This window comes from Diabrotica undecimpunctata, chromosome 9, assembly GCF_040954645.1.
Source record: "Diabrotica undecimpunctata isolate CICGRU chromosome 9, icDiaUnde3, whole genome shotgun sequence".
Taxonomy (NCBI): Eukaryota; Metazoa; Arthropoda; class Insecta; order Coleoptera; family Chrysomelidae; genus Diabrotica; species Diabrotica undecimpunctata.
In genome coordinates, this window is record NC_092811.1 from 77,206,756 (window position 1) to 77,232,664 (window position 25,909).

General features: G+C 31.7%; 1 protein-coding gene across 2 annotated transcripts in view; it reads right to left on the minus strand.

Annotated features, from left to right (window-relative positions):
- Positions 1-641: 641 nt before the first annotated feature.
- Positions 642-25,909, minus strand: part of LOC140450161 (proton-coupled amino acid transporter-like protein acs) — a 153,382-nt gene continuing 128,114 nt past the window's right edge. The window contains exons 7-9 of one of the 2 annotated variants that reach the window (XM_072543612.1): positions 14,549-14,733; positions 898-1,074; positions 642-831 (exon numbers count right to left, since the gene is read on the minus strand). In XM_072543612.1, coding sequence (XP_072399713.1) covers positions 752-831; positions 898-1,074; positions 14,549-14,733 — 442 coding nt within the window. In that variant the 3' untranslated portion in view covers positions 642-751. The remainder of the gene's footprint in view (positions 832-897; positions 1,075-14,548; positions 14,734-25,909) is intronic. The other variant, XR_011951978.1, reaches the window with a different exon arrangement.

Below are 25,909 nucleotides of genomic sequence, written 5' to 3' on the forward strand. Positions count from 1 at the left end.
ATTGAAGTGATCTTCCGAGAAATCGGCGTACAAATTATTGTGTGTTGCATTATCTCGAAGACATAATAAATATAAATATAAAATATAAAATATAAATAATATAATTTAAAGACTTTAACTGTTATTTCTTTTTGAGAGGTTTATGCAGAGCTGGAGAGTATTGTAGATTCCACCAGCCTGAGCCTTCATATTGGGTTGATGATTGGACGTTCAGATCTTAGATTAAAATAGTGTAATAAAAAAGCTTATTTTTGACGTATTCCGTGTAATGGTCACAATTCGGCAGAAAGATGACTCATATACGAGAATCTTTGCGACGTTTGAAATAGCGACCGAAGTATTTCAGAAAATACGATAAAGTAGGTGCTTAGAATAGGAGCTTGACTTTCTAGAATATACGGCATAGCAACGAATAGAGATGGACTAATCGAGAAGATTCTAAAATAGGTAGTTTTGTATATAAGAATCGCTGTTATTAGTTTAGTTTTAGTTTTAAAAGATGAAATCGTGCTATAAATAAATAGTTTATATAAATTAAAACCGCTCGTTTTATTTAAAATGGTTACAACACTGTCTATTTTGCTGATAACCATAGCGCAAATACTAAATTAGAAATCTAAAACAGAATTAAACAAAACGTATGAAAATAAGTACGAGTATAATAATTTATAAAGATACAAGTTTTATAAAAGGACGAAATTTGATTATAGAGTTGAGATCGAAAATCTTCTAAATATCTATTCCAGTTGTTCTACTTTTTATACATAACAATTAATTCTTGAGCAATGTTATACACACAACTGTATGTCCCAACTATAAGGCCGAATAAACCTAAAAAAACAAGCGCATCTACATTTGTTTCTCTATTTTTATTTTTAGTCCTATTGTTATACATACCAAAGATAATTATGAAAAGATCTTTCCACAGACAAATTTTTCCAGGACCTAGTCTATCAGGCCAGCGTGCTGACATTTCAATGATTGCAGGAAAAGTTATTCCAAGTGCCGATAGACAAAATACACCAACTAATGAAATGATCTGTCCTAGGAGTGGTACTGTCATAGCCAAAACAACTGTAAAAAAATTAAGTTAATACAAAAATATTGATCATAATTATATTTGCCATTATCTTCATTTGATTTCGGAGTACCCCTAATTACACTACTTATTTCTATCTAGTATTTAACGAGTATTATTTTCTTTGGCCATTGTCAAGGCAGGTAGTAAAGCCTCTTGCTGGTGCTTGAAGTAAACTGCTTTGTTTTGTATCTTGTAGAAAATATTACAACCTTTCTTTTAATATCAGGTTGTATAAACATATCATGTTTCATTTTCTAGATATTTAGAGAAGAACTGTAGATTTTATGTTTTTACGTTTTTTATTAACAAATTTTGTGTAATTACTAATATAACAAACAGAAATTATAAAAACTATAATCTAATTTTGCAAACATAATTAAAAATATTGAAGATTCTTCTTCTTCAAGTGCCATCTCCGCGGCGGAGGTCGGCAATTGAAGATTAAACGTATGCTATGCTATTATAGTAAAAATTAAGTGTATTTAATAACTCATTCAACTGTCAAATTGATTTCTAACGAGTACATACCGCTCTATGAATCAATGTAAAAATTCTCTATTTATTACAGTAAATATTGGTTTTTAAAAGTATTTTACATCAAAAAGTGAATAGTAATTATTGTGTAGAGTTTTCAACATCAAGAGCTGCAATATTATTCAGTAAGAATTTGTTTATTAATACTTTTCTAACAAAAACATTCAGCTGTGGTCATTTTTTGCCATATTTGACATAAGTCAGTCCTCTCAAGGACTGGCTTGGCGAAGTTTTAGACAGGCAACCAGTAATACAGATATGTGTTACATTTCTGCCTATCAGTCGAAACTTGAATACAATAAAACCAAAAATAGTTACTTTTGACTACATGAGTAACAACTTAAATCAAATTAATATGCAACTGCTACTATGTCAAAACTTAAACCGAATTATCCTAAAAAAGAACCAAACTTATTACTACTCGACTACGTCAAAGCCATAGGTAATATTGTTAGCCCAAAAACATATGCTTCGCCTCAAGAATTTCCAATAATCGGATATGCATCTACTTAACAAATTCTGAACTCGTCGAACATATTTTAACAGAATCTCCTACGATTACAATCAACTCTGTAGAACTACCCGTAAGAAGACTGGTAACCCCAGCCAAAAGACTAATAATCTCCAACGTCTGTGCATCAATACCTCATGAAATTATAGAAAAACAGATTCAAGATCTAGGTCTTTAACTAGCTTCACCAGTGTCACATATTAAAGCTGGATTTCCCGGTGATGAATTTACGCATATTAAGAGCTTCAGAAGACAGGTATATGTTACTCCAACCACAGATAGCCTCGAAATTGAAACTTTATTAATAATTCCATTCGACAATAATTCGTACAGACTATTTCTCTCTACTGACAAAATGGCATGTTTTCATTGCAAAAAATATGGACATACAGCAAATAACTGTCAAAATCCCCCTAGCAATCCTCTCCCAAATGAAGAAACGTCCCCAGCTGAACCCATTCCTGCTACCCCACGGTTCTACCCTCGCTTAGAATGCTTACAACAATTAATCAATAATACAAGCAGATATCATCTGCCTTTAAGAAACCAATTTCAAGGAAACATATAGACGTGAACTTAAAAATTTTGAAGGCTACCATTTCCTTCAGACTACGTTTACAAGAGCAAGAGCTAATGATTTATTTTCTATACCATATATCCTAACTACCAATTTGGAGGTCATAGCAATAGCTGTCTGGTGTCCCGACCAAATAACCATATGCAGTACATATATTCCACCTAATTACAACTTAATAGAAACCGATTTAGATGACTTAATTCGCCAACTTCCCGGTCCTTTTATACTAGTTGGAGACTTTAACGCCCATAATACTATTTGGGGCTCAAAGAAAACATTTGGTAAAGGAAAAACCGTAGACACCGTATTGTGTTGCAATAATACTTGTCTGATGAATAGTAGAGCCAGTACATATTGTAACATTGCCACAGGAACTTACTCTTCTATCGATCTAAGCATATGTGATCCCAAGTCTGCCGATTCATTGCACCATTACTGGTGCAAATATTGGCATAAACTGGAATATCGCTAAAGCGGACTGAAATAATTTTCAAACTAGCGCCGAAGATAATATTTTATTACTTCAACAATCTGAAGATATAGACGAGGCAATAACTCTCTTTAATAACTGCATTATTATGTCGACAGAAAAACATGTAAAAAAAATAACAATATGCCCCTCTAAAAAAGCAGTGCCATGGTGGAATTCAGAATGTGAACTAACTGTACGTCAATGCGAAACAGCCCTCAACAGATATCGAAAAAGAAGAACTCAAGAAAACCGGATCTATTTCAAAAAGCTAAGAGCCAAAGCGAAATATGTCCTTAAAAAAGCAAAAAAGATTCCTGGCAAAATTCTGTTTCTACAATTACTAGTGATACTCTACTATCTCAAGTTTGGACAAAAATAAGACAAAAGAGGTTAGTCTTTGTATGTGGGTATATTTTATTTTGTATGTGGGTATTATTAAATAAAATATACCCACATACAAAGACTAACCTCTTTTGTTATACGTGGTATACAGCCAGCTACAGGAATTATTTTCCTTGTGAAAAATAAGACAAATGAAAGGTTATAAAACTCCTCCAAAAATTCCAGCTAAATCACTGAATGGAAAAGTTATAACAGATAACAAAACAATTGCTAAAATCATGGCTGAGAGCTTTGCATGGAAATTCAGGTCTGAAGTTAAACAGATTGAAAGTCCAAATGACCAGAATATACAAATTATTCCTCTTGCTCCACAAATAAGTAGGCACGACATTGGCGCTAATAACCTTCCTTTTACACAAGAAGAATTAGCACCTGCACTATCTTTTTGTACGAACTCTGCCGCTGGACCAGACAATATCCCAATTATATTCATCAAAAATTTATCTCATTCCAGCCTCGCAATATTGCTGAATCTTTATAACAAGATATGGCATACTCAGCAATTACTCAAACTGTGGCGTGAATCCATTATCATACCAATAAAAAAATCTGATCTACCCTCAAACTTAACAAAATCATACAGACCTATCTCTCTAACCTGTTCATCATGTAAACTGTTTGCAATATATTACAAATATGCAATAATTGACGCAGCGCAATCCGGTTTCAGACGTCACCGTTCAACCCTTGATAATTTAGTGCTATTACAAACACAAATAGCTTCCGCTATTTCAAACAAACAAGATCTGATCGCTACTGTCTTTGATATAGAATTTCGGTACTATCTCGCGCCAAGCCATTCTCGAAAAGCTTCATCAATACAAGATAACAGGAAATATTTACTCCTTTATAAAAAACTTTTTATAACAAAGAACGTTCAAAGTAAAAACAAATGGGGAAATTTCGGCGACATTCGGGCAAAACAATGGAGTCCCACAAGGCTCAGTACTCAGTACAACACTGTTTATTCTTGCAATAAATGATATTTGTTCCAGTATTTGTCCACCAGTCAAGCACTTAATATATGCAGATGACTTTTTATATTCTCAAGAAAAAAGTACAATTGCCACATGCAACGTGCTCCAAACAGCTGTAAATCAACTTAGCGAATGGTCCAAAAAAACCGAATTAGGTCTTTCAACGACTAAATCAAAATTAATACGGTTTAGCAAAGACCCTGCAGCCAAAGTCCAATTATCGCCCTTAATGAAACTCCATTGCAACTAGTTCTAATCTATCTATCTAATTAGCCTTCTTCGGTGCATCTTTGGACATAGGCCTCCCCAATCCTTTTCCATTCTTCTCTGTCTGTCGCTATAGTCATCCACCTAGAGCCCACGTGCTTCTTAATATCATCTGCCCATCTCATTTGGGGCCTTCCTCTGCTTCGTTTATATTCCCACGGTCTCCAACTTATAAGAATTTTGTTCCATCGCAATGAGGATCGGACAAGATGAAATAGAACAAGTTCAGGATTATATATGTCTGGGTCAAATTATAAAACTTAACAAAGAAAACTAAACAGCAGAGATAAAAAGACGAGTTAGACTGGCATGGGCGGCATTTGGCAAACTAAGCTAGATTCTTAAAAACAAAAGATATCCACAGCATCTTAAGACCAAAATATATAATTAATGCGTACTCCCTGTTCTCACTTACGGTTCCCAAAGGTGGACATTTACAAAAGCAAACATGCACAAAATCATAAAAACCCAAACAGTAATGGAAAGACAAATGTTACACATAAGATTAATGGATAAAAAGAGAAACGAGTGGATAAGAGAGAAAACAACTAGTTACTCACCACAAAATACTTGGTTTAACGTTTGACAGTAAGCTAACTTGGAAACAGCATATTAGTGTATTAAAGGGCAATGCAATGAAGAGACTCAATATCATCAAGGCACTATCAAAGTACACATGGGGTAAGGACTAAACCATCTTACTTAATATATATAGAGCATTAATTCGCTCAAAACTGGACTACGGCAGCTTCGTATACATGTCTGCATCAAAATCTGACTTAAAGCTCTACTGAACTCTGTGCATAACACTTCTATTCGTCTTTGCTTAGGCGTTTTCAAATCTAGTCCCATAGATAGCCTTTACTGCGAGGCTAGTGAACCACATTTCTGGATTCGACGAGAGTATCTTCTTCAATCTTACTTTGCTTCCGTATCCGCAAAACCCATCCAATCCAGTCTACCATTTAATTACTTCAACATCACCTCCGGAGACCCCGCAAAGGATCTTATCAATAATAGACATCCAGAAATTAATTTTTAGAAAAACCATAATTAGACCTTAATAAAATACATCCCTTCCCAATCCCGGATACTCCACCTTGGAATAGACCAATTCCACATTAAATCACTTCTCTATTAGAATACAGTAAACATGAAACCTCAAGCCTTCTCATAAGACAACACTTCAAAAAAATCATAAGCAAGAACTAATAACAAAAAATTCTGATGCCTCCAAAAGCGAAGCAGGCGTTGAATGTGCCGTTACCACATATGATGAAACAAGAAAATCATATTTTTTACCGAATTTATGCAGCGTATTTACTGGAGAACTTTATGCGATACTAGAAGCGTTTAAAAAACTAAAAATAGATGATAAAAACCAAGCAATATGCACAGACTCCCTGTCGTCACTACAATCGATAAAAAGTCTATACTCTCAGCATCCCTTAGTTCAAGAAATCTATAGGACTTACAGTGCACTCGCTTTTCAAGGTGTAAATTTCACGATCATCTAGCTACCATCCCATATCGGCATCCCCGATAATGAAAAAGCCGACCAAATAGCCAAGCAAGCTTCTTGTGTAAACAGTCAATCTTCAAAAGTCCAACATATTCAAATCCATAATGACCTAAAACAAATTTTCAAGCAACAACAGTATCAGACCTAGCAAACCTACTCGAATACAATCAAGAGTGCATTACATGAGATCCGGCAGACTGTTGAAAAAAACATTTATTTTGACCATATACAAAAATTCATTCTGCTTTAAAAATTATTTTTATTTAAATCCTGATGCATCCTAAATTTTAAATATTTGACATTTGTTTTTCTTTATAACTTCGAACTGTCGCTGCACTTAACTCTGCATTATTGCTCAATTGGCGCTTACTTCGTTGTGGATTCTCTATTATATATATATACCATAGCTCGAAATTCATTTTCGTTTCCTAAAACCCTGTTTGGTATTAATGGTTTTAAACAATGCACATTGCCTGAGGGAACGAAGCGGTTTAAGTTTTTCGAAGGCTTTTTTTTGTGTGGAATATCTTCTGTGAGAATATCTCGGAATAAAACAGTTTCTAACACATTCGGGCAATACAAATGCTATGTCCGTTAATTCTACAGTTGAAAAACTCTTGTTTATAATGTAATATTTTTTTACAAAAATACTACTGTACCAATATTACCAGCTTTTATGACACAGTCAGATACTATTTATGTTATTAAATATTTTGATCCATTTAACGTTTTTTTTTGTTTCAAAGCATACTTTACATGTTTTCAAAATGTAGGTACCTACTTACATTAAAAAGTTATTTTCATAAATACAGTATATTCAACCAACTTACACCTCTAAACAATTAACGGAACTTGCAGAAAACCTTTTCGTTGTCGTAAACGGAACGATAAACTGCACTTGTGTTCTCCATAATGTTTAAAACTTTGTTAAATTTTAGGTATAAAATAAATATGTGTCATTAATCCGTTGTTCATAGTTTTGCATATTTTGTTAAATTTTTTTAATAAATAGTATTCTTACATAATGTTGTTTAACGTAAATTTCTGTCACCTACTTGTTTAATAATTTTTTTCTGAAACAAATACTACCGTGCTAAGGATAATTTATATTCAAAGTAGATATACAAAGTAATAAAATATCACTTTTAATTTTTGTTAAAAAATACTTCGGAGTAAACTAGAACATTTTGTCAATTTAAATAGTGCTGGTTAGATTGACCATATGTCTCTTAGAGTGTACCGTTTTTAAGACGTCTGCGATTACAGGTTAAAGTTAGTGTTTTGGTATATATATATATATCTAACTTTTTATTTTCAAACGTAAAAACTTGCACTAAAAATAAAATAATTGTGGGAAACATTTTAATTTGTTTATGTACGGTTTCCAACCATTTCTAAACTTTTTAACAAACATAATTAAATCACAATTGGCATTCCTAATGATCGTTAGGCTATTATATATTATATTTTACCTTTCAAGCACAACAGTTAAAAAGTTTATGTCATATTGATATAAACAGTATATTGTAATTCAAACGTGTAGTTTAAAGTGACTATTATGCCTAGACGTAAGTTAAATATTGATGAATTAATTACAAGTGTGCATAAATACTTTACCATGGAAAGAGACAATGGTGGACCTTTAAAGTCATTATTTAGGATAAATCAATGCGTTTGTGACGCACTCGTGATAAGTGAAAGTAAGCTAAAAACTGTAATGAAGACTGTCAGATATTCTCAAGAAGATCTCACTGTTACTAAGTATCACGAAGACAAGAAAACAACTCGTAAACATTCTAGGAGTATTGACTCACCTGATATTTGAAATTATCAATATTTTGTATCGAATGCGTGAAAACAATCAACATGTCAGTCTAGATACTTTACTGGCCAAAATAAGAGAAAGACAAGTTTCTGAAATTAAGAGGACTAGCCTTTGGAAAGTGTTGAGAGATTTAGGATTTAAATTGAAAAAAGAAAATAATAGATTACTTTTAGACGAAAGGAGTAGTCTGGTTCACAAAAGAATTAAATTTTTAAGAGGATATACTAGACTTAAATCTGAAAATGCAACATCGTATACTTAGATGAGACATGAATATTTGCAAAGTGTGAAATTAAAAGAATTTGGCAAGACGACAGCATAAAATCAATACAACACACAGATAGCAAAGGCAAAAGACACATAATTCTTTATGCAGGAGGAAAAGAAGGCCTTATAGAAAACGCAGATTTGATTTTTTCTTTAAAATCAAAATCTGCTGATTGCCATGAAAACATGAATGCAGATATGTTTGTTAAATGGCTTGAGGAGAAACCATTATCTAGTCTAAGTAAACCATCAATTGTAGTTTTAGATAATACATGTTACCATTCGGAGATTTTGGAAAAACAACCAAAACAGTCATGGAAAGTACCGAGCATAAAAAATTGGTTAGTTAAAAATAATATCAATTTTCCTGAATACGTCTTCAAATTAGAGTTACTGTAAATTTCGAAACGTAATGAAAAACCAACAGTTTATATAGTTGACCAAATTGTATCACGTTATGAACATCAAGTACTAGGGTCACCGCCAGTTTAATCCCATCGAACTTATCTGTGGTATATGTAAAACATATTATGATAATCACGTTGGATGCAGTGGATACAGTGACGATGCAGTTAGGGAAATGTGGGAAGAAGCTCTTAAAACTGCAACTCCAGAAATATGAGCCAAAACTGTAAATAAATGTAAAAAATTAGTAGAAGAGTGGTGGATACAGGAAAATAAAATTAGTGAAATTAATCAAGTGATTATAGATTTACATAATGATAGCGGTAGTGAATTTAGTGACGATGATGATGATTTATAAATTTAAATAATCAGTAAGTACACTATTATAATGTTATTTACAAAATAATTGTACAGCAGGTTAACCAATATATTTATACATTCATTATTAGCCAAATAAACAATAATATTTAAAATTCCATTTGAACTTTTGCTCCTCATTTTATACAAATTAACTGATAGTATGGGCAAAAATATTCTAAAACAAGCAAGTAGAGGTAATAGATTTTAACAAGAGCTATCAGTCATGCCGATGCAGTACACAAGTTTACCTGTTATTTACAAGGTCATAGCTCTTGTCAAAATCCATTACCTATAATTAAAAAGATTATGGAGAACTCCAGTGCAGTTTACCGTGCCTTTTACTGGAACAGAAGCGGTTTTCTGCGAATTCCATTAATTGTTTAGAGGTGTAAGTTGGTTGAATGTACTGTACAATTTAACTAAAAATAAATTTTGTACAGAAAAGTTGACTAAAATTGATTAATAGTATAAAGTTAATAATAATTCATGTATGGATATTATTTACAATTATTAGTACGGTAAATATTATCTTGTATCACGATGAGGTATTAAATTCAATTCTTTTTTACTTGCATACTTTTTTATTTTAATCGTTGATGTTTTAATGTATGCTTCTAAAATCAGATTATAGTACTGTTTTGCAAAAAAGTTTTTTAATAAAAAATAACATAAATACATAAAATACAGTACTAATATAAAGGATGTTCTATTTAAAAAAATGAGAAAATTTTGTATTTGAAAATGAGTTTAATCTTATAAATATATATATATATATATATATATATATATATATATATATATATATATATATATATATATATATATGTATATATAAGAGATACTGGATAATATTGACTGTCGATATAAACAAACAACACAGTTTATTAGGGCTGCAGTCAGTAGGTTTGGCCGGGATGTTATAGAAACACTCTTTTGACTTTTAGTCGAGCTTTCGGAATTCTTTTATTCCTTCTTCAAGACACTGTAATTAGAAGAAAGTGTAAATATTTACAACATATCTCAAATTGTCATTACAACTTACTAGTCGTTGAGATTATTTTTCTAAAGCTACGACACTCAACATTAAATACACACATATAAAATATAACATTTAAAATAATGGACAATATAGGGAAGAGGGGGCACAGTGTTACACGGGGTACAATGTTAAATTCTCCGCCATCTTCTTAAAGTTGAACTTAAAACCGTACCGTCGTCGTCGTAGTTACTTTCCGTTATTTGTTAACAGTAGGTGTGTTTGTAAACCGTCACTGTACATTTGAGTGAAAATATAAGTGTTTTTCTGTTTTTGTACCACCAAAGTAAGTAAATGATACGTATTAAAAACTGTTTTAACTCTTAGTAAATAAATATTACACATTGTATTGATATATATTACTATAAATGCGTCTTGTAGCTACACACTCGTAGGACTAACATAACCCCAAAAATTCGTGACTCGGCAAAAATATTATTTGAATGTAAAAACGTCGTTCGGGGCACAGAGTTACAACTTATGAAGGGGTACAGTGTTACACTACTTAGGCGTGGGGAACAGTGTGATATTTCATTTTTTGCTAGAAAAACAATGAAAATATGCATGATGTACAATACTAATTTTGTACTAAATTGCATATGGTAGTAGTAAGATGTTTTATTTACTTTTGTATTTTTATTTCAGAATCAAAATGGTTCGTAACAGAAAATCCATCAGAAAAATAGCCTCATTTACCCATGATACAATGAAAACGGCCGTTCTTAATGTAGTTAATAACGGATGGTCAGTAAGGGCAGCAGCCATTCAAGCTAATATAATTCATATGACTCTAAAAAGATATGTTGATAAATACAAAGCTTTGTCTGAAGAAGAGCGAGTAAATTTCAGATTTACGCCAAACTATGAAATAAATCAAGTTTTCTCGAAAGAGCTAGAAGATCAACTAAGAGATTATTTGATTATAGCTTGTAAAATGCACCATGGCTTAACCAGAAAGAATGTAATGCAGTTAGCATATGAATTGGCTGTGAAAAATAATCTTAAGTTTCCAAATTCATGGAACGAAAATAAACAGGCTGGAGTAGACTGGTTGTACGGTTATATGAAACGATACTCCCAGCTATCCATAAGAAAACCTGAGGCGACTAGTCTGAGTCGTGCAACCAGTTTCAACAAAACAAATATTAACGAATTTTTTGACAATTTGGTAAGTGCTTTTAAAAAATTTCGCAATGGTCCAAGTCCAGAAAATATCTACAATTTGGATGAGACAGCACTTACCACTGTTCACAATCCTCCAAATGTAGTAGGTCCGAAAGGCTTAAAACAAATTGGACAAGTAACTTCAGGTGAAAGAGGGGTATTGGTGACGGTATGCTGTTTTATTAATGCAATAGGTAATTCTGTACCGCCCTTCCTTGTATTTCCCAGAGTTCATTTTAAGGACAGAATGTTGAAGGGAGCACCTCCTGGATCTGCAGGAGCAGCAGTAAAAACAGGTTGGGTCAACGGAGAAGTCTTCATCGACATATTGAGACATCTCCATCATTTTACAAAATCATCTTCAGAATCTCCCATACTACTAATTTTGGATAACCATGAGTCGCACATTACAATTGCTTCATTGGAATTTTGTAAGTCTAACGGAATTATACTTTTAACTTTACCCCCACACACAAGCGGAAAACTTCAACCTTTAGATAAAGCATTATATAAGTCATTAAAAACTCACTTTAATAAAGCCTGCAATGATTGGATGATAACTAATCCTGGCAAAACAATAACTATCTCTGAAATAGCTGAACTCTTGGGCAAAGCATATCCACTTGCGTTTATTCCAAACAACATTATTAGTGGATTTAAGTCAACTGGAATTTGGCCATTGAATCGGCAGATCTTCTCTGAAGACGATTTTCTAGCATCTGCAGTAACTGACCGACCGTTTCCCGTAGAGCAGATGACAAATGAAACAGCTACGTTACCAATAAAACAAGTCGTTACTGAAACGCCTGATATGGCACCACAGCTAGTCAATAATGAAACTGCTGAGATAAAAACACATCAAATACCTGAGATAATGCCTGTGGCAACTGCATCATTTCAGCTGCCTTCATGTTCGGCAATATCCTCAGAAGTTCCGTCAACTTCATCATGGTTGTCATCGCTAGTCTCTCCAGAACAAGTTCGCCCTTTTCCTCGAGCAGAAGATAGAAAAGAAGGAAGAGGAAAGAACCGAAAACGTAAAAGTCAAATATTAACAAATACACCTATTAAAGACGCATTAATTGCTGATCTAAAAGTAAGGCATGAGAAGAACGCAACTAGAAAACGCGGTGAAATAAACACGTCAAAAAAATGTGGTAAAACAAAAATGTCTGTCTTACATAAAAGGATTCAGAAACAGACATCAGCGTCAGAAGACGAAGAGTCGCCTAATAAAGATGAAAATGACAGAAAGCGAAAAGAAGTTGTAAAAAGAAACGTTTTTCAATCAAATACACGTAAACTTCAAGATATGGAAGATTCTTCTGACTCAGAGAAATCGGAAGAATCTTTCTCTTGTGCTGATAGTGAATCAAGTATGGGATCGTTTATAAGTCATGACGAAGAGATATCCCAAATGGATTACGACGATAATAAAGAAATAAACGTTGGCGATTATGTTCTCATTAAAGAAGGTATCTCAAAAGGCATAGAAATATTGTCTATAGGACATATTATTGGCAAAACTGAAACTACAGTGAAAGTTACCTATATCCGTCGTTTATTTCCCAAGTTCACATTTATTTCCTCCAATGAAAACTACGTATTTAATGTCTCCCAAGTTGTTTTAAAATTACCAACTCCCAAACCTTCAGGCCAGACAGCACGCAGAAGTGAAATGCTGGTGTTTCTCGTAGATTTTCAAAATTATTATAATGTATTAAAATAAATTTTTATATTATTTGTATGTAGAGTTACGACAAATAAATGGTATTTAATATAAAATTCTCATTAATCACTTCAGTATTCCTTGTGTAACAGTGTACCCCATAGTATATAACACTGTTCCCCACTAGTGGGGCACAATGTTACAATTGTATTTTCTCTACAAAATCGTTTTTACCGACTAGTCATGTAAGTTTTTCCTATAGTTGATTATATAATAGTATGCGTCAAATCCAAACGAGTTCTAAAATATTAAAAATTTTATTTTTAATGAAATCCTGTCAAAATGACATCAAATAAAAACATTTATGTAACACTGTGCCCCCTCTTCCCCTACATTTTAAAATTTAGTTGGAAAGTTAAAATTTTGTTAGTGACATATTTTCATGGTGTGTTTTGACTGATCCATAGAGAACAGAAAAAAAAAACAAAAATAGTGTGATTAAAAAGTAATTAGGAGTTGTTGCTATTATATTAATGGAAGTAGTATCTTGAACCTGTCTTGATAGTATGCAACATATTTTGTATGCAGGTGTATTACGGTGTGTATATGTAAAAGCAAATCTTTATTTTATTTTTGATGTTTTGTCAGTAAGTAACAATAAATGTTGCTCAATTTATCTATGTCTGACTTTTTATTTATACAAGACGTATTAGATTTTATGAAACACGTTTCCAAGAAAACACGTTTTGAATGGTTTTTTTCCTTAGCCAGAATACAGGAATCCTCGAAATTAAATTCATGTTTTAAAGTTAATGCATGTTCTGTGAGCGCACATGCGTTTATCTTTTTGGTTTTTATGTCGCTGCGATGTGATATTACTCTATTGTGAAAATTACAAGATGATTCTCGGATATACACGTTTTTACAGTTGGCACACGGTATAGAATAAACAACATTCGATGACTCCTGTATTGTGAAAGGATCCTTTGTCTTTGTGTACAACTTCGATACCGTTTTCACATTCTTAGTTGCAATTTTTAAGCCACTAACATTTTTGAAAATGTCCAATAGCTTAGGTATGAGAACTGGAATATAAGGTAGGCAACCATACGTTATTTTAGATTGTGGTAGCTCTGATGTGTTCTGTGTCAATGTCTTTATCAGTTGTCGGACCTCATAATATTGAGGTAAATGTTCTATAACATCCCGGCCAAACCTACTGACTGCAGCCCTAATAAACTGTGTTGTTTGTTTATATATATATATATATATATATATATATATATATATATATATATATATATATATATATATATATATATATATTAAATGGCCAAATATATGGCCTAGGAGGACAAATTCGTTAAACTTCCCGTGCTCGAATCGGTGTCAATTTAGTGTTATGTATATATATATATATATATATATATATATATATATATATATATATATATATATATATATATAGCATAAACTTACTTGATATTATTACTAGGCCCACGCGTAAACCGTACTCATATGTCAACTTCTTTTGTTTTGAAGCATCTTCTCCTATTCGTGGAAGAATGTAGTCGTGATATATAATATATACAGCAGGTATTCCTTGTAGACCATACGATATAAATATAGCAGAGGAATATAAAACTCTGATACTTTGAGCAATTCTAAAATATGTAGATTTGTTTTATTATTTCGTCTATCTCAATGAAAAACCAATGTACTTTAAAGGCGAATCAAATAATTGCAAATGAAAATTTATGTATTTACAAATAGCCATTGCAGTTAGACTAGAAAATTACCACTATTATGGCAAAGAGTGTTATTTCTAGAGTCCAGATTTCTAAGCATATTGCTTATAGTAAATAATAAAAGCAGGACTATTTTCTTTTTAAATAAGAACGAAATATGCAAAAATAAATCATTTGACACCACTGTTTTTGTTCTTTTTTTTTTTAATTTGTATCCTTTTTTGAATTTTTGTGCTAATTTGATCCTGTTTTTACTTATATTCTTATTATTTCTACATTTGGCATAATTTTAACATGGCGCTATTCTTCTAAACATAGTCTATAAAAACCTGTCAAAAAATATTAATTATATGGAGATGTTTCCTAATCTTATTATACCATATCTATGTAGAGTAAAAGCAAGCACTCCTGACCATGGAGCTGCGCGAAGGCGAAGTCAAAATTCACGTAAAGGCAGAAATTGGAATCATACTAACCAAACTGAAACGTTCTACCTTCGACTGCAACCTCAAAATTGTCGAAATTGTTACAGTGTTAGACTTGGTCATAAATAAAAAATTGCACGGTGCATAACAAAAATGATTTTTATGTGAATTTTGTTTATATTTTCAATGATTTTTGTTCAAATTTTTTTAAAAACAAGCTTTAATTTGTTATTTTGAACTTAACTTTCGGTATTAAACGTGAAAAAAGCCCTATTATTTATTGCAAAATTATTGTTTATAAGTTTATATTTTTAATTTGTTATTTTGAGTTGAGACATATAACTAATATTATGGGATATATAACTAATACACATTTAATAATTTATTTTTAAGATTTCTAAACAATTGTGCATACTTAAACATTTTTTACAAATAACTAATTTTTTATTGATTTATAATGGTATTTAGGACGGTAAATAAAATGATATTCAAATAAGGGTACAACGGATAATTTGATGTAGTGATAATGATAATTTGTTTACTGATTTGTTAAATGCTAATGATTGATTGATAGTTTGTTTGGAATTCTCCATATGTCATAACTACAAGAAATCAGAGATTACTAGGATTTGCAATAAGGTTAGATAAGAACAATTAGAAATAATAGAGCAATGATTAGATTCTACCTACCTATACGACTACATGGATTTCCTTTTAGTAATTAGTTGAATTTAATTATGTACCTGAATTCCTTGAAAGATTTCGACAATATATACAGAAAGCAGCAAAATTAACACACCACCTTAAAAATTGTACATTTTTATTGACTCTTTAAATTAAAACGTTCAATAATAAAGCTACTAGACTAGAAAATTACCACTATTATGGCAAAGAGTGTTATTTCTAGAGTCCAGATTTCTAAGCATATTGCTTATAGTAAATAATAAAAGCAGGACTATTTTCTTTTTAAATAAGAACGAAATATGCAAAAATAAATCATTTGACACCACTGTTTTTGTTCTTTTTTTTTTAATTTGTATCCTTTTTTGAATTTTTGTGCTAATTTGATCCTGTTTTTACTTATATTCTTATTATTTCTACATTTGGCATAATTTTAACATGGCGCTATTCTTCTAAACATAGTCTATAAAAACCTGTCAAAAAATATTAATTATATGGAGATGTTTCCTAATCTTATTATACCATATCTATGTAGAGTAAAAGCAAGCACTCCTGACCATGGAGCTGCGCGAAGGCGAAGTCAAAATTCACGTAAAGGCAGAAATTGGAATCATACTAACCAAACTGAAACGTTCTACCTTCGACTGCAACCTCAAAATTGTCGAAATTGTTACAGTGTTAGACTTGGTCATAAATAAAAAATTGCACGGTGCATAACAAAAATGATTTTTATGTGAATTTTGTTTATATTTTCAATGATTTTTGTTCAAATTTTTTTAAAAACCAGCTTTAATTTGTTATTTTGAACTTAAATTTCGGTATTAAACGTGAAAAAAGCCCTATTATTTATTGCAAAATTATTGTTTATAAGGTTATATTTTTAATTTGTTATTTTGAGTTGAGACATATAACTAATATTATGGGATATATAACTAATACACATTTAATAATTTATTTTTAAGATTTCTAAACAATTGTGCATACTTAAACATTTTTTACAAATTAACTAATTTTTTATTGATTTATAATGATATTTAGGACGGTAAATAAAATGATATTCAAATAAGGGTACAACGGATAATTTGATGTAGTGATAATGATAATTTGTTTACTGATTTGTTAAATGCTAATGATTGATTGATAGTTTGTTTGGAATTCTCCATATGTCATAACTACAAGAAATCAGAGATTACTATGATTTGCAATAAGGTTAGATAAGAACAATTAGAAATAATAGAGCAATAATTGGATTCTACCTACCTATACGACTACATGGATTTCCTTTTAGTAATTAGTTGAATTTAATTATGTACCTTAATTCCTTGAAAGGTTTCGACAATATATAGAGAAAGCAGCAAAATTAACACACCACCTTAAAAATTGTACATTTTTATTGACTCTTTAAATTAAAACGTTCAATAATAAAGCTACTAATTAGGAGTATAATGATACAGAAATATAAGTTTATAAAAAATCTTACCCAAAGTCATTGTTCACTCGCGTTATAGTCACGTAAGAGTATAAAGTTCTCGTAAGAGTTTTAATTGTCTATAGCAGATTCTTCTCCTAGTTCACATCCTAGGTCGCCTTCATCATCGTCAGTGTCTGACCACAAACTGTCAGACTCATTTTCGCTAAAATGTATAATAAGTTCAGCCACGTCATCTATTAAGTATTCTTTCTTAAGGTACTTATATTCTGCTTCAATAACGTGTTCACATGTATTCTACAACACATCTGCTCCGAGATTGTTAAATTTTTCTTCGGCTATGTACCTAACGTTGGACATTTTAAACGACACAATCTTTGAAGCGACGTGATTTTTAACTACTCCCCAAATTTTTTTAATAGGATTTAGTTCAGGGTGGTATGGAGAAAGACACAATGTGTCCTTGTTTCGCCATTATAGTGTCTACTACATATTGTTTATGTGCTGGCTTATTCAATTTAATTTTTTTCATAAAGTTCTGGTTTTGTATCAGTCACTACAAAATAGGATGATAGGATGCGTTGTTCAATACAAGCACGGTTTTCTGCTGCAAGTTGGGAATTAACTTTTCTTGAAGCCATTTAATAAGTTTTCGTGGTTTATATCGTTATAATAATCTCCAGTACGCTGACTAGATTTGAAAATTAGTAGGCCATTTGGAACGAAACCTTTTTCCCCTCCTGCATGTACGATAATAATTAACCGCTGATCTTTGGCAATAGGAGACTTTAAATGCTTGTATCATCATCCCATGATTTAGAAGTTGTATGGCTGGTATGGAGATACGAGTGTAGATAACATCATAATCCTCAGCTCTATATTTTTTTATTTTTTTTATATTCAGTTCGTTTGGCTCGAATATCCGTTTTTTCTATAAGTATTTTTCGGTTGTCAATTGTTTTTTGCTATTTAAAACCTAATTTATCAACCACTTTTCTGAACAACGATAGTTTACCTTGGAAATTAACCTCATTCTTAACAGCGTTGTAAACAGCTGACATTGTATGTAGGTCTGCTGCCATGAATCATTGCAAAGGTATACACTCTGAGTTTCTAATAATTTCTCCCTCATAACCATCGACGTTAGTTTTCAGTTTTGGCTGATTAATCTTTTTTCTGGGAGATTTAAAGATGTTTCCCGAGCTGGAGGAGATGAGAAATCGGAAAATCTCTCTCCTTCTTTAATAATTCTTTGGACGCTACTTTTAGAAATTTCCGTGGCTTCAACAACCATATTTAAACAGAAGATTTCGAGTTGTTTTTTCTTGTTCCTTTTTTAAAAACTCATCTGTCAAATAAACGTCAAAGTGTAAATACGAACTTAAAAGTTCTCTGCATTTTAAAGTTTAATTTTAGATAGTTTTACATATAAACTCAAGTTAAATTACACATTTTAAAGTTCTCTGCGAATTTTTATGATTTAGAAAGTGCTAAACATAGTTACATTATATTACTATAGTTTAATACATATACATTAGTACTAGTTTGGTCGTCGAAGCGATCGTCGAAGGCTCCATTTATGGAGTCTTCTAACGGGGGCGAGCCCCCCGATAAAATGCCAAGGGATCAGGATGCGATGGATGATTGCAGTTATGGTTCCCATGGATTTTCATCCCATCCGCTAGAAAACTCGATAAGTAGTCTTAATAATATTAATCATTTAAAAACCGATAAACAAATTAACTCATTAACTTCTAATGAGACAGAAAAAAGCAGACCTGTATATTTATATGATAAAACTGATTTAGGGCCATTTTACATTTTTATTGAAAACAATAATAAAAATTTTACAGGCAAATTAAATGCAGTTAAGATAGGTGAAATATTATTTACCGTACACCCAGAAATTGATAATTATATTAAAAAAATTGATTTAATTGGACGCAATCGGATTAGGATAACATTTAAAAACTATGCTAGTGCAAATACCTTAATTACTTCTAAATTGCTTATTCAAAAAAATCTAATTGCATATATTCCGAAATTTCAATTATTTAAATTAGGTGTAGTTAGGGATATAGAATCAGATATATCAGAAGAATATCTCAAAGATAAAATAAAATAATTTGATCACCATTGTAAATTATCGGTGGATTATGTAAAAAGAATAAAGAAAAAAATAGAAACAGATGATAAAGTAGTTTTTAAACCTACAAAATCGGTAATTGTATCATTCAAATGTCAAAGTATACCAAAATATATCGCAATTAACCATGTTTTACATAATGTAGAAAAATACCAACAAAAAGTAATTATTTGCTACAAATGTTATAGGTATGGACACATGAGTAAGCAGTGTAAAAGCAATCCTAGATGTCTTAAATGTCATGAGTCTCACCCTTCCGATTCTTGTTCTTTATCATCCTTTAATAAAAAATGTCTCTCCTGTGAAGGTGAACACTTCACTAATGAATGGGAAATATGTCCAGAATTCGACCGCCAAAACAAAATAAAACATTACATGTCTGAAAACAGCTTGTCTTTCAAAGAAACGCTTAAATTATTTCCTAAAGTAACCTATGCATCGATAACAGCTAATAATTCCTCAATAAATTTACATCAAATTCCAATTATAAACGCTCCATCCTTTTCATATTCCTCTACTCAATTATCCACACCCCCCTCACCCCCCAATCAGCTCACCCTCCCTACAGTTTCAAATAGATATACAATAATAAAACCTCCAAAATCCAAACGACCCCTCCCTTCCTCGCAAGACCCAATAGAAATAGAACATCAAAAAATAATAAAGTTAAACCCCATGTCCACCAGACCTAGCGGCATTTTCAATTCATCTTCTTATCAATCTACATTTAATATAGAACAAGGATCCAAAATACATGAATCTCCTAAAGAATTAACAGAACTAATATCAAATATAGTTATAAGTATTATTTGTAATATGAATCACAAAAATTTTGAAATCCCAGAAAAATCAGTTTTAATAAATTTAATTCAAACAGTTTTAAGTTCTCTCTCATATAATAATGAATAGTTTGGTAATTTGTCAATGGAATTGTAGATCGGCTAACTCTAATAGAGAAAATCTTCTCCACCTACTAGAAGACCAGAAAGTTGATATCGCATTATTATCAGAAACTAGATTTAAACCAGAAAAATATATTAACTTCCACGGATATAATATTGTCAGAGACGACCGCTTTTCTGCAACTGTCGGTGGTGGCTCGGCAATTTTAATAAACTTAAATCTGTATTATGAGGAAGTCACCATGAAAGTCGACTTATTAAATGTCAATAAAGTTGCCATTAAAATTAAGTTTAAATCATTTACTGCCACATTTGTATCGATGTATGTTCCCCCAGGAGAAAAGTTATCGTTACAACAGTGGAACAATTTCATAACATCTATAGAAAGACCGTTCATAATAGGAGGCGACTTCAATGCTCATCACATTGCCCGGGGCTTGGACAATCATACAGATATAAAAGGCAAAATCTTAATGGACTGTATAGATGATAATAATTTGATATACAAAAATGATGGCTCTCCTACTTTCTTTGGGAACTTTTCGAAATCGGCAATAGATCTGACCATTTGTACTCCTGACTTAAGTCATCTGATCACTTGGAAAACACTTCAAGACCTATTCGGTTCAGACCATGCACCTATTAGGATCGAATTAGAGGATCAACCAACTCACATATATAACCCGTATTCACAAAAGTGGAATTTAAAGAAAGCCGACTGGAAATTATATGAACAATTTTCGGAAGATATCTTCTTTCAATCTGAAGATATAAATTCATATGAAAAATTTTTGCACGCTATAAATACAACTGCATCCTACTGCATCCCCAAATTTAAAATAAAAAAACCAACTTCCAGAGGAAAATACTGGTGGGATTTAGAATGTGAAGAAGCAGTCAGAAGAAGACGGGAAAGTTTTTGTATATTCAAAGATCATCCAAACCAAGAAAACCTACTTAAGTATAAAAAAGATGATGCCCACGTGAAGAAGATTACTAAACAAGCTAAAAGAAATAGCTGGAGAGATTATGTCAGGTCCTTAAATAGATCGGTCCCTATTAAAGATGTATGGTCAAAAGTTAATAGACTAAAAAATAGAAAAACTAAGAACAAAGTTCCTATAATACTATCGGAAGCTTCATGGATAGAAGAGTTCCACCAAAATATCACTCCACTGTCTGCAGAATTAGTAATTCCTGACCTACAAGTGAATGCGCAATACGACTATCCAGAACAAATCCGCTTCTTAATCAAACCATTTTCTGGCACTGAACTTTACTTTTCGTTAAAGAAAAATTCAAATTCAGCACCAGGTGCTGATGAAATCCATTACTCGATGCTATCAAATCTTTCAAAAATTGGTAAGAATGTGCTTCTGAATATATACAATGAAATTTGGTCACGCCGCATAAAGATTCCTGACGATTGGCACGTTTATACTATTCTCTTGATCTTAAAACCCGGAAATTCGTTAAATAATTGTGATTCTTACCGTCCAATAGGACTGGCTTCATGTATACTTAAAACATATGAGAGATTAATTAAAAACCGTTTGGAATTTTGGTTAGAAAAGAACGACCTATTACCAAAAACTCAGTTTGGTTTTAGAAAAGGTAAATCCACACAAGAAAGTTTGAGTCACTTATTGATAGACATTTATGGTTCCTTTACTTATAAGAAAGCAGTTAGTGCTTTGTTTTTAGATATAAAAGGGGCTTATGACAATGTTAATCTCCACATTCTATATGCGAAAATGTTGGAAATAGGAATACCTGAAACTGTAACATGAAATATCATTAATTTGTATGTTAATCGATCAGTACACGTTAGATTAAATGGAGATAAGTCTAACACACGGTACACATCTTTGGGACTACCACAAGGTAGCATCTTGAGTCCTCTATTATATATTCTGTATACTGCTGATTTAGAAAATAAACTTCCTCAACATATAAAAATCTTACAGTATGCTGACGATATTGCAATTTATGTAGAAAATAAGTCAATAGATAAATGTAATGAGTACCTTAAATCAGGATTGAATATTATAGAAAAATGGGCGACGGATAAGAATTTAACAATCTCGGAGAGTAAATCAACCATTGTTACTTTTACCAGAAAACGATATTCTCCTCCAAACCACCTACAATTTGATAATTATAAAATTCATTATAAAACTTCAATAAAATTTCTTGGCGTATTCTTAGACTCAAAATTAAATTGGAAAGAACACACAAATTATATATTGCGAAGAACGGAAAACGCAATGAATATCATCAAGACTGTAAGTGTCAGTAACTGGGGAGCTGACCCAAACATCTCAATATTACTGTACAGAAATTTAATGAGATCGATCCTAGATTACGGATCTATATTTTATGGCTCAGCATCAACCGCTGTACTCCAAAAAATCGAAAGTATAAAAAATAAAGCACTTAGGTTAAGCACTGGTTATCTTCGTAGTACTCCCATATTGGTCATGGAATGTGAGCTTAATGAACCTCCACTTTCATTACGCAGAGAATTCTTAGGTGAGAAATTTATAGTTAAAGTGGCAGTTAACAATAAACTGTTGTTGAGTAAAATTGTACAACTAACCACTACATACCTAACTCATCATTACTGGGAAAAAAAGAAGCAGCTTTTAGTTGTGGAAAGTTTTCTCAACGTTTCTAGTTACATTGACGACATACACCAAATGGAACAAACCTCATATCGAAAATTAAACTATGAAGATTATTTATCTCCATTTAACTGCCATTTAAGTAATATTCTTGCCACAGATTTTCTTACTAAAATAGATCACCTTCAGTATGTACAACATCATTGGGGGAGTTATCAAAAATTATATACAGATGGTTCAAAAATGGACGGCAAAGTTGGATATGCTATATTCTACCCCCAAAAAAGTATAAAGATAAACAACAGATTACCTGACAAAATGACAACTTTTACAGCTGAACTCGAAGCAGTCAAAGAAGCCTTTCAAATATGTATGAATCAAAAAGAACTAAACTATGTTATATTTACAGACTGCCAAAGCATTATCTTCTTCTTCTTAAAGTGCCCTCTCCTCAATGGAGGTTGGCTACTACAATTTTAAAATCTTCTCTATCTTCAGCTGTTCTTATTAGCTGTTCAAAATTTAGCCCTGTCCATTGTCGGATGTTTCTGAGCCACGATAGTCTTTTCCTTCCTAGGCCTCTCTTTCCCTCGATTTTTCCTTTCACTATAAGTTGGGCATATTGGTACTTATTATTTCTCAGTATGTGGCCTAGGTATGATGTTTTTCTAACTTTTACTGTGTTAAAAAGTTCTCTTTCCTTGCCTATTCTATGCAGCACTTCTTCGTTTGAGGTATGCGATGTCCATGAAATCTTGAGCATTCTCCGGTAGATCCACATTTCAAAGGCCTCCAATTTATTTACGGTTGATGTTTTTAGGGTCCACGTTTCAACTGCATATAGAAGAGTCGACCAGACGTAGCATTTTGATAAACGTAGTCGAATTTCGAGTTTTATTCGAGAATCACAAAGCAGTTTTTTTTTTTTTTTTTTAATAGCATTATACATAAACTGAAATATAATTTACATAATTTTGAAGAAAATTATATCATCAGTGACATCATAGCTCTGAATAGTGAAGCTTTTAAATCGGGCAAAAATATCATATTGTGCTGGATAAAAGCACACATTGGTATAAAAAACAACGAAATAGTAGATGATCTGGCTAAAAAAGCAACAATGAAAGAATCCACTCTGCAAACCTATCAACTTCCTATGGGTGATTTAATATCTGTAATCAGATCTCTTAAACGCACAAAATGGCAGGGACACTACAACAATTCAGACAAAGGCAAATTTTATAAAAAATCCAACCCACAATTTCTGTCAGGATATGGTTTAAACAAGTTTCCAACAGAGGCTTCATCAAGACTATTTGTAGAATAAGAAGCAATCATTGTATGACTCCAGTATACAAAAGAAAGATAGGACTGACAAATAATAATGAATGTATATGTGGGGAGCTAGCTGATCTACAACATATGCTGTTAGAATGTCCTTTACATTTTATTGAAATATCAAATTTTTTACCAAGCTAGTTCAACTTAATGTTTAATTACCTTCTAATCTAACATATCTTTTAGAGTCAAAGAATCTAGATGTATATAAAATTTTATATGGTCATATTAATTGTTTAAAATTAAAGCTCTGACAAAAAAAAACAATAAAAAAAATAATAAAGAATAAAAAAAATGGAGAACAAAATAAAAAAAAAATAAAATAAAAAAGTTACTAAGAAGATCTAAACCTCCGAGGTGTCGAATCGGGTTTATGTCTTAGCGTAGTAATAAAAAAAAATAAAAAAAAGTAAAAAAATATCGGTTGCCTGTAAAGTCGGTTTTACGGGCGAAAATTTTACGTGACAACGTCTTTTTCTCGGTAGAATATTTATTGATATGAATATTATCAAATTGCACAATAGGAACAAGGAATTGAATGAAAATAAGAATCGCACAAATTTTAACTATAGAAATATATTTTGTTTACTAAAACATTGTACATGTAAACTTAAACTTAACTAATTTCTATTTGAGTGATTTTGTTGAGGATAGGACGATGATCGCACAAGCACGGAAGCACGCACCGATTCAACGCGCCTAATTCTCTAGTGCTGCTCGCGCAGCGGACCGATCATGTTTGAGTGGGAGAGAGACGCAAGGCATTCGCCGGTCCGGCGGGCCTCTCTCTCGTTCGGTGACTCACTGTAACAGACGTGAGCGGGCGTTACACTTTTTCATGAATGACTCCGAGCCACAACCTAATTTAAGACGTTGTCACGTCAAAAAATAAAAAACAAAAAAAAAGATACAAAAAATAAAACAGCAAAAACAGAGTAAACTAGTAAGTAAGTTTCTAACATTCCATGTCTTAACTCTCAATACAATAGTTTTAAATTTAAATACTAACAATATCTTGTGTAAAGAGAGAACTCAAAACAAATTGACTGGCCAGTTGGTTGTCAAAACCAGTGCCAATAAAACACACACACTTTTTAAAAACTTATTCACATTGTAAATGATCTGTCCACTCTGACTTTGAATAACACCGCTGTTATTCATTGTAATGGCACTGTGAAGGAAATGAAAATATAAAAATATTTTGATTAAACAATTATGATTGATCTAAATATAAATTAAAAAAACATATCACATGTATGTTCGGTAGATGTTATAAAATGTTTTCAGTTTTCTATAAAAAAATGATTTAATTATAATCCGACAACGAATTAAAAAAATATATTAAGATTACATAACTACGTATTTACTTATATAAAATAAGTATTGAACTTTTTAATTTAATTAACAAAAATTATTTTTTATGTTAAAAAAAGTTTTAAAACTGTAAAATTTTATGTTAAAAAAACACGATGTATAAAACAAAGATTTCAAAAAAATATAGACTTAAATCAACAAAATCAAAAACAAAAACTAAAGAAGTAGTTTTA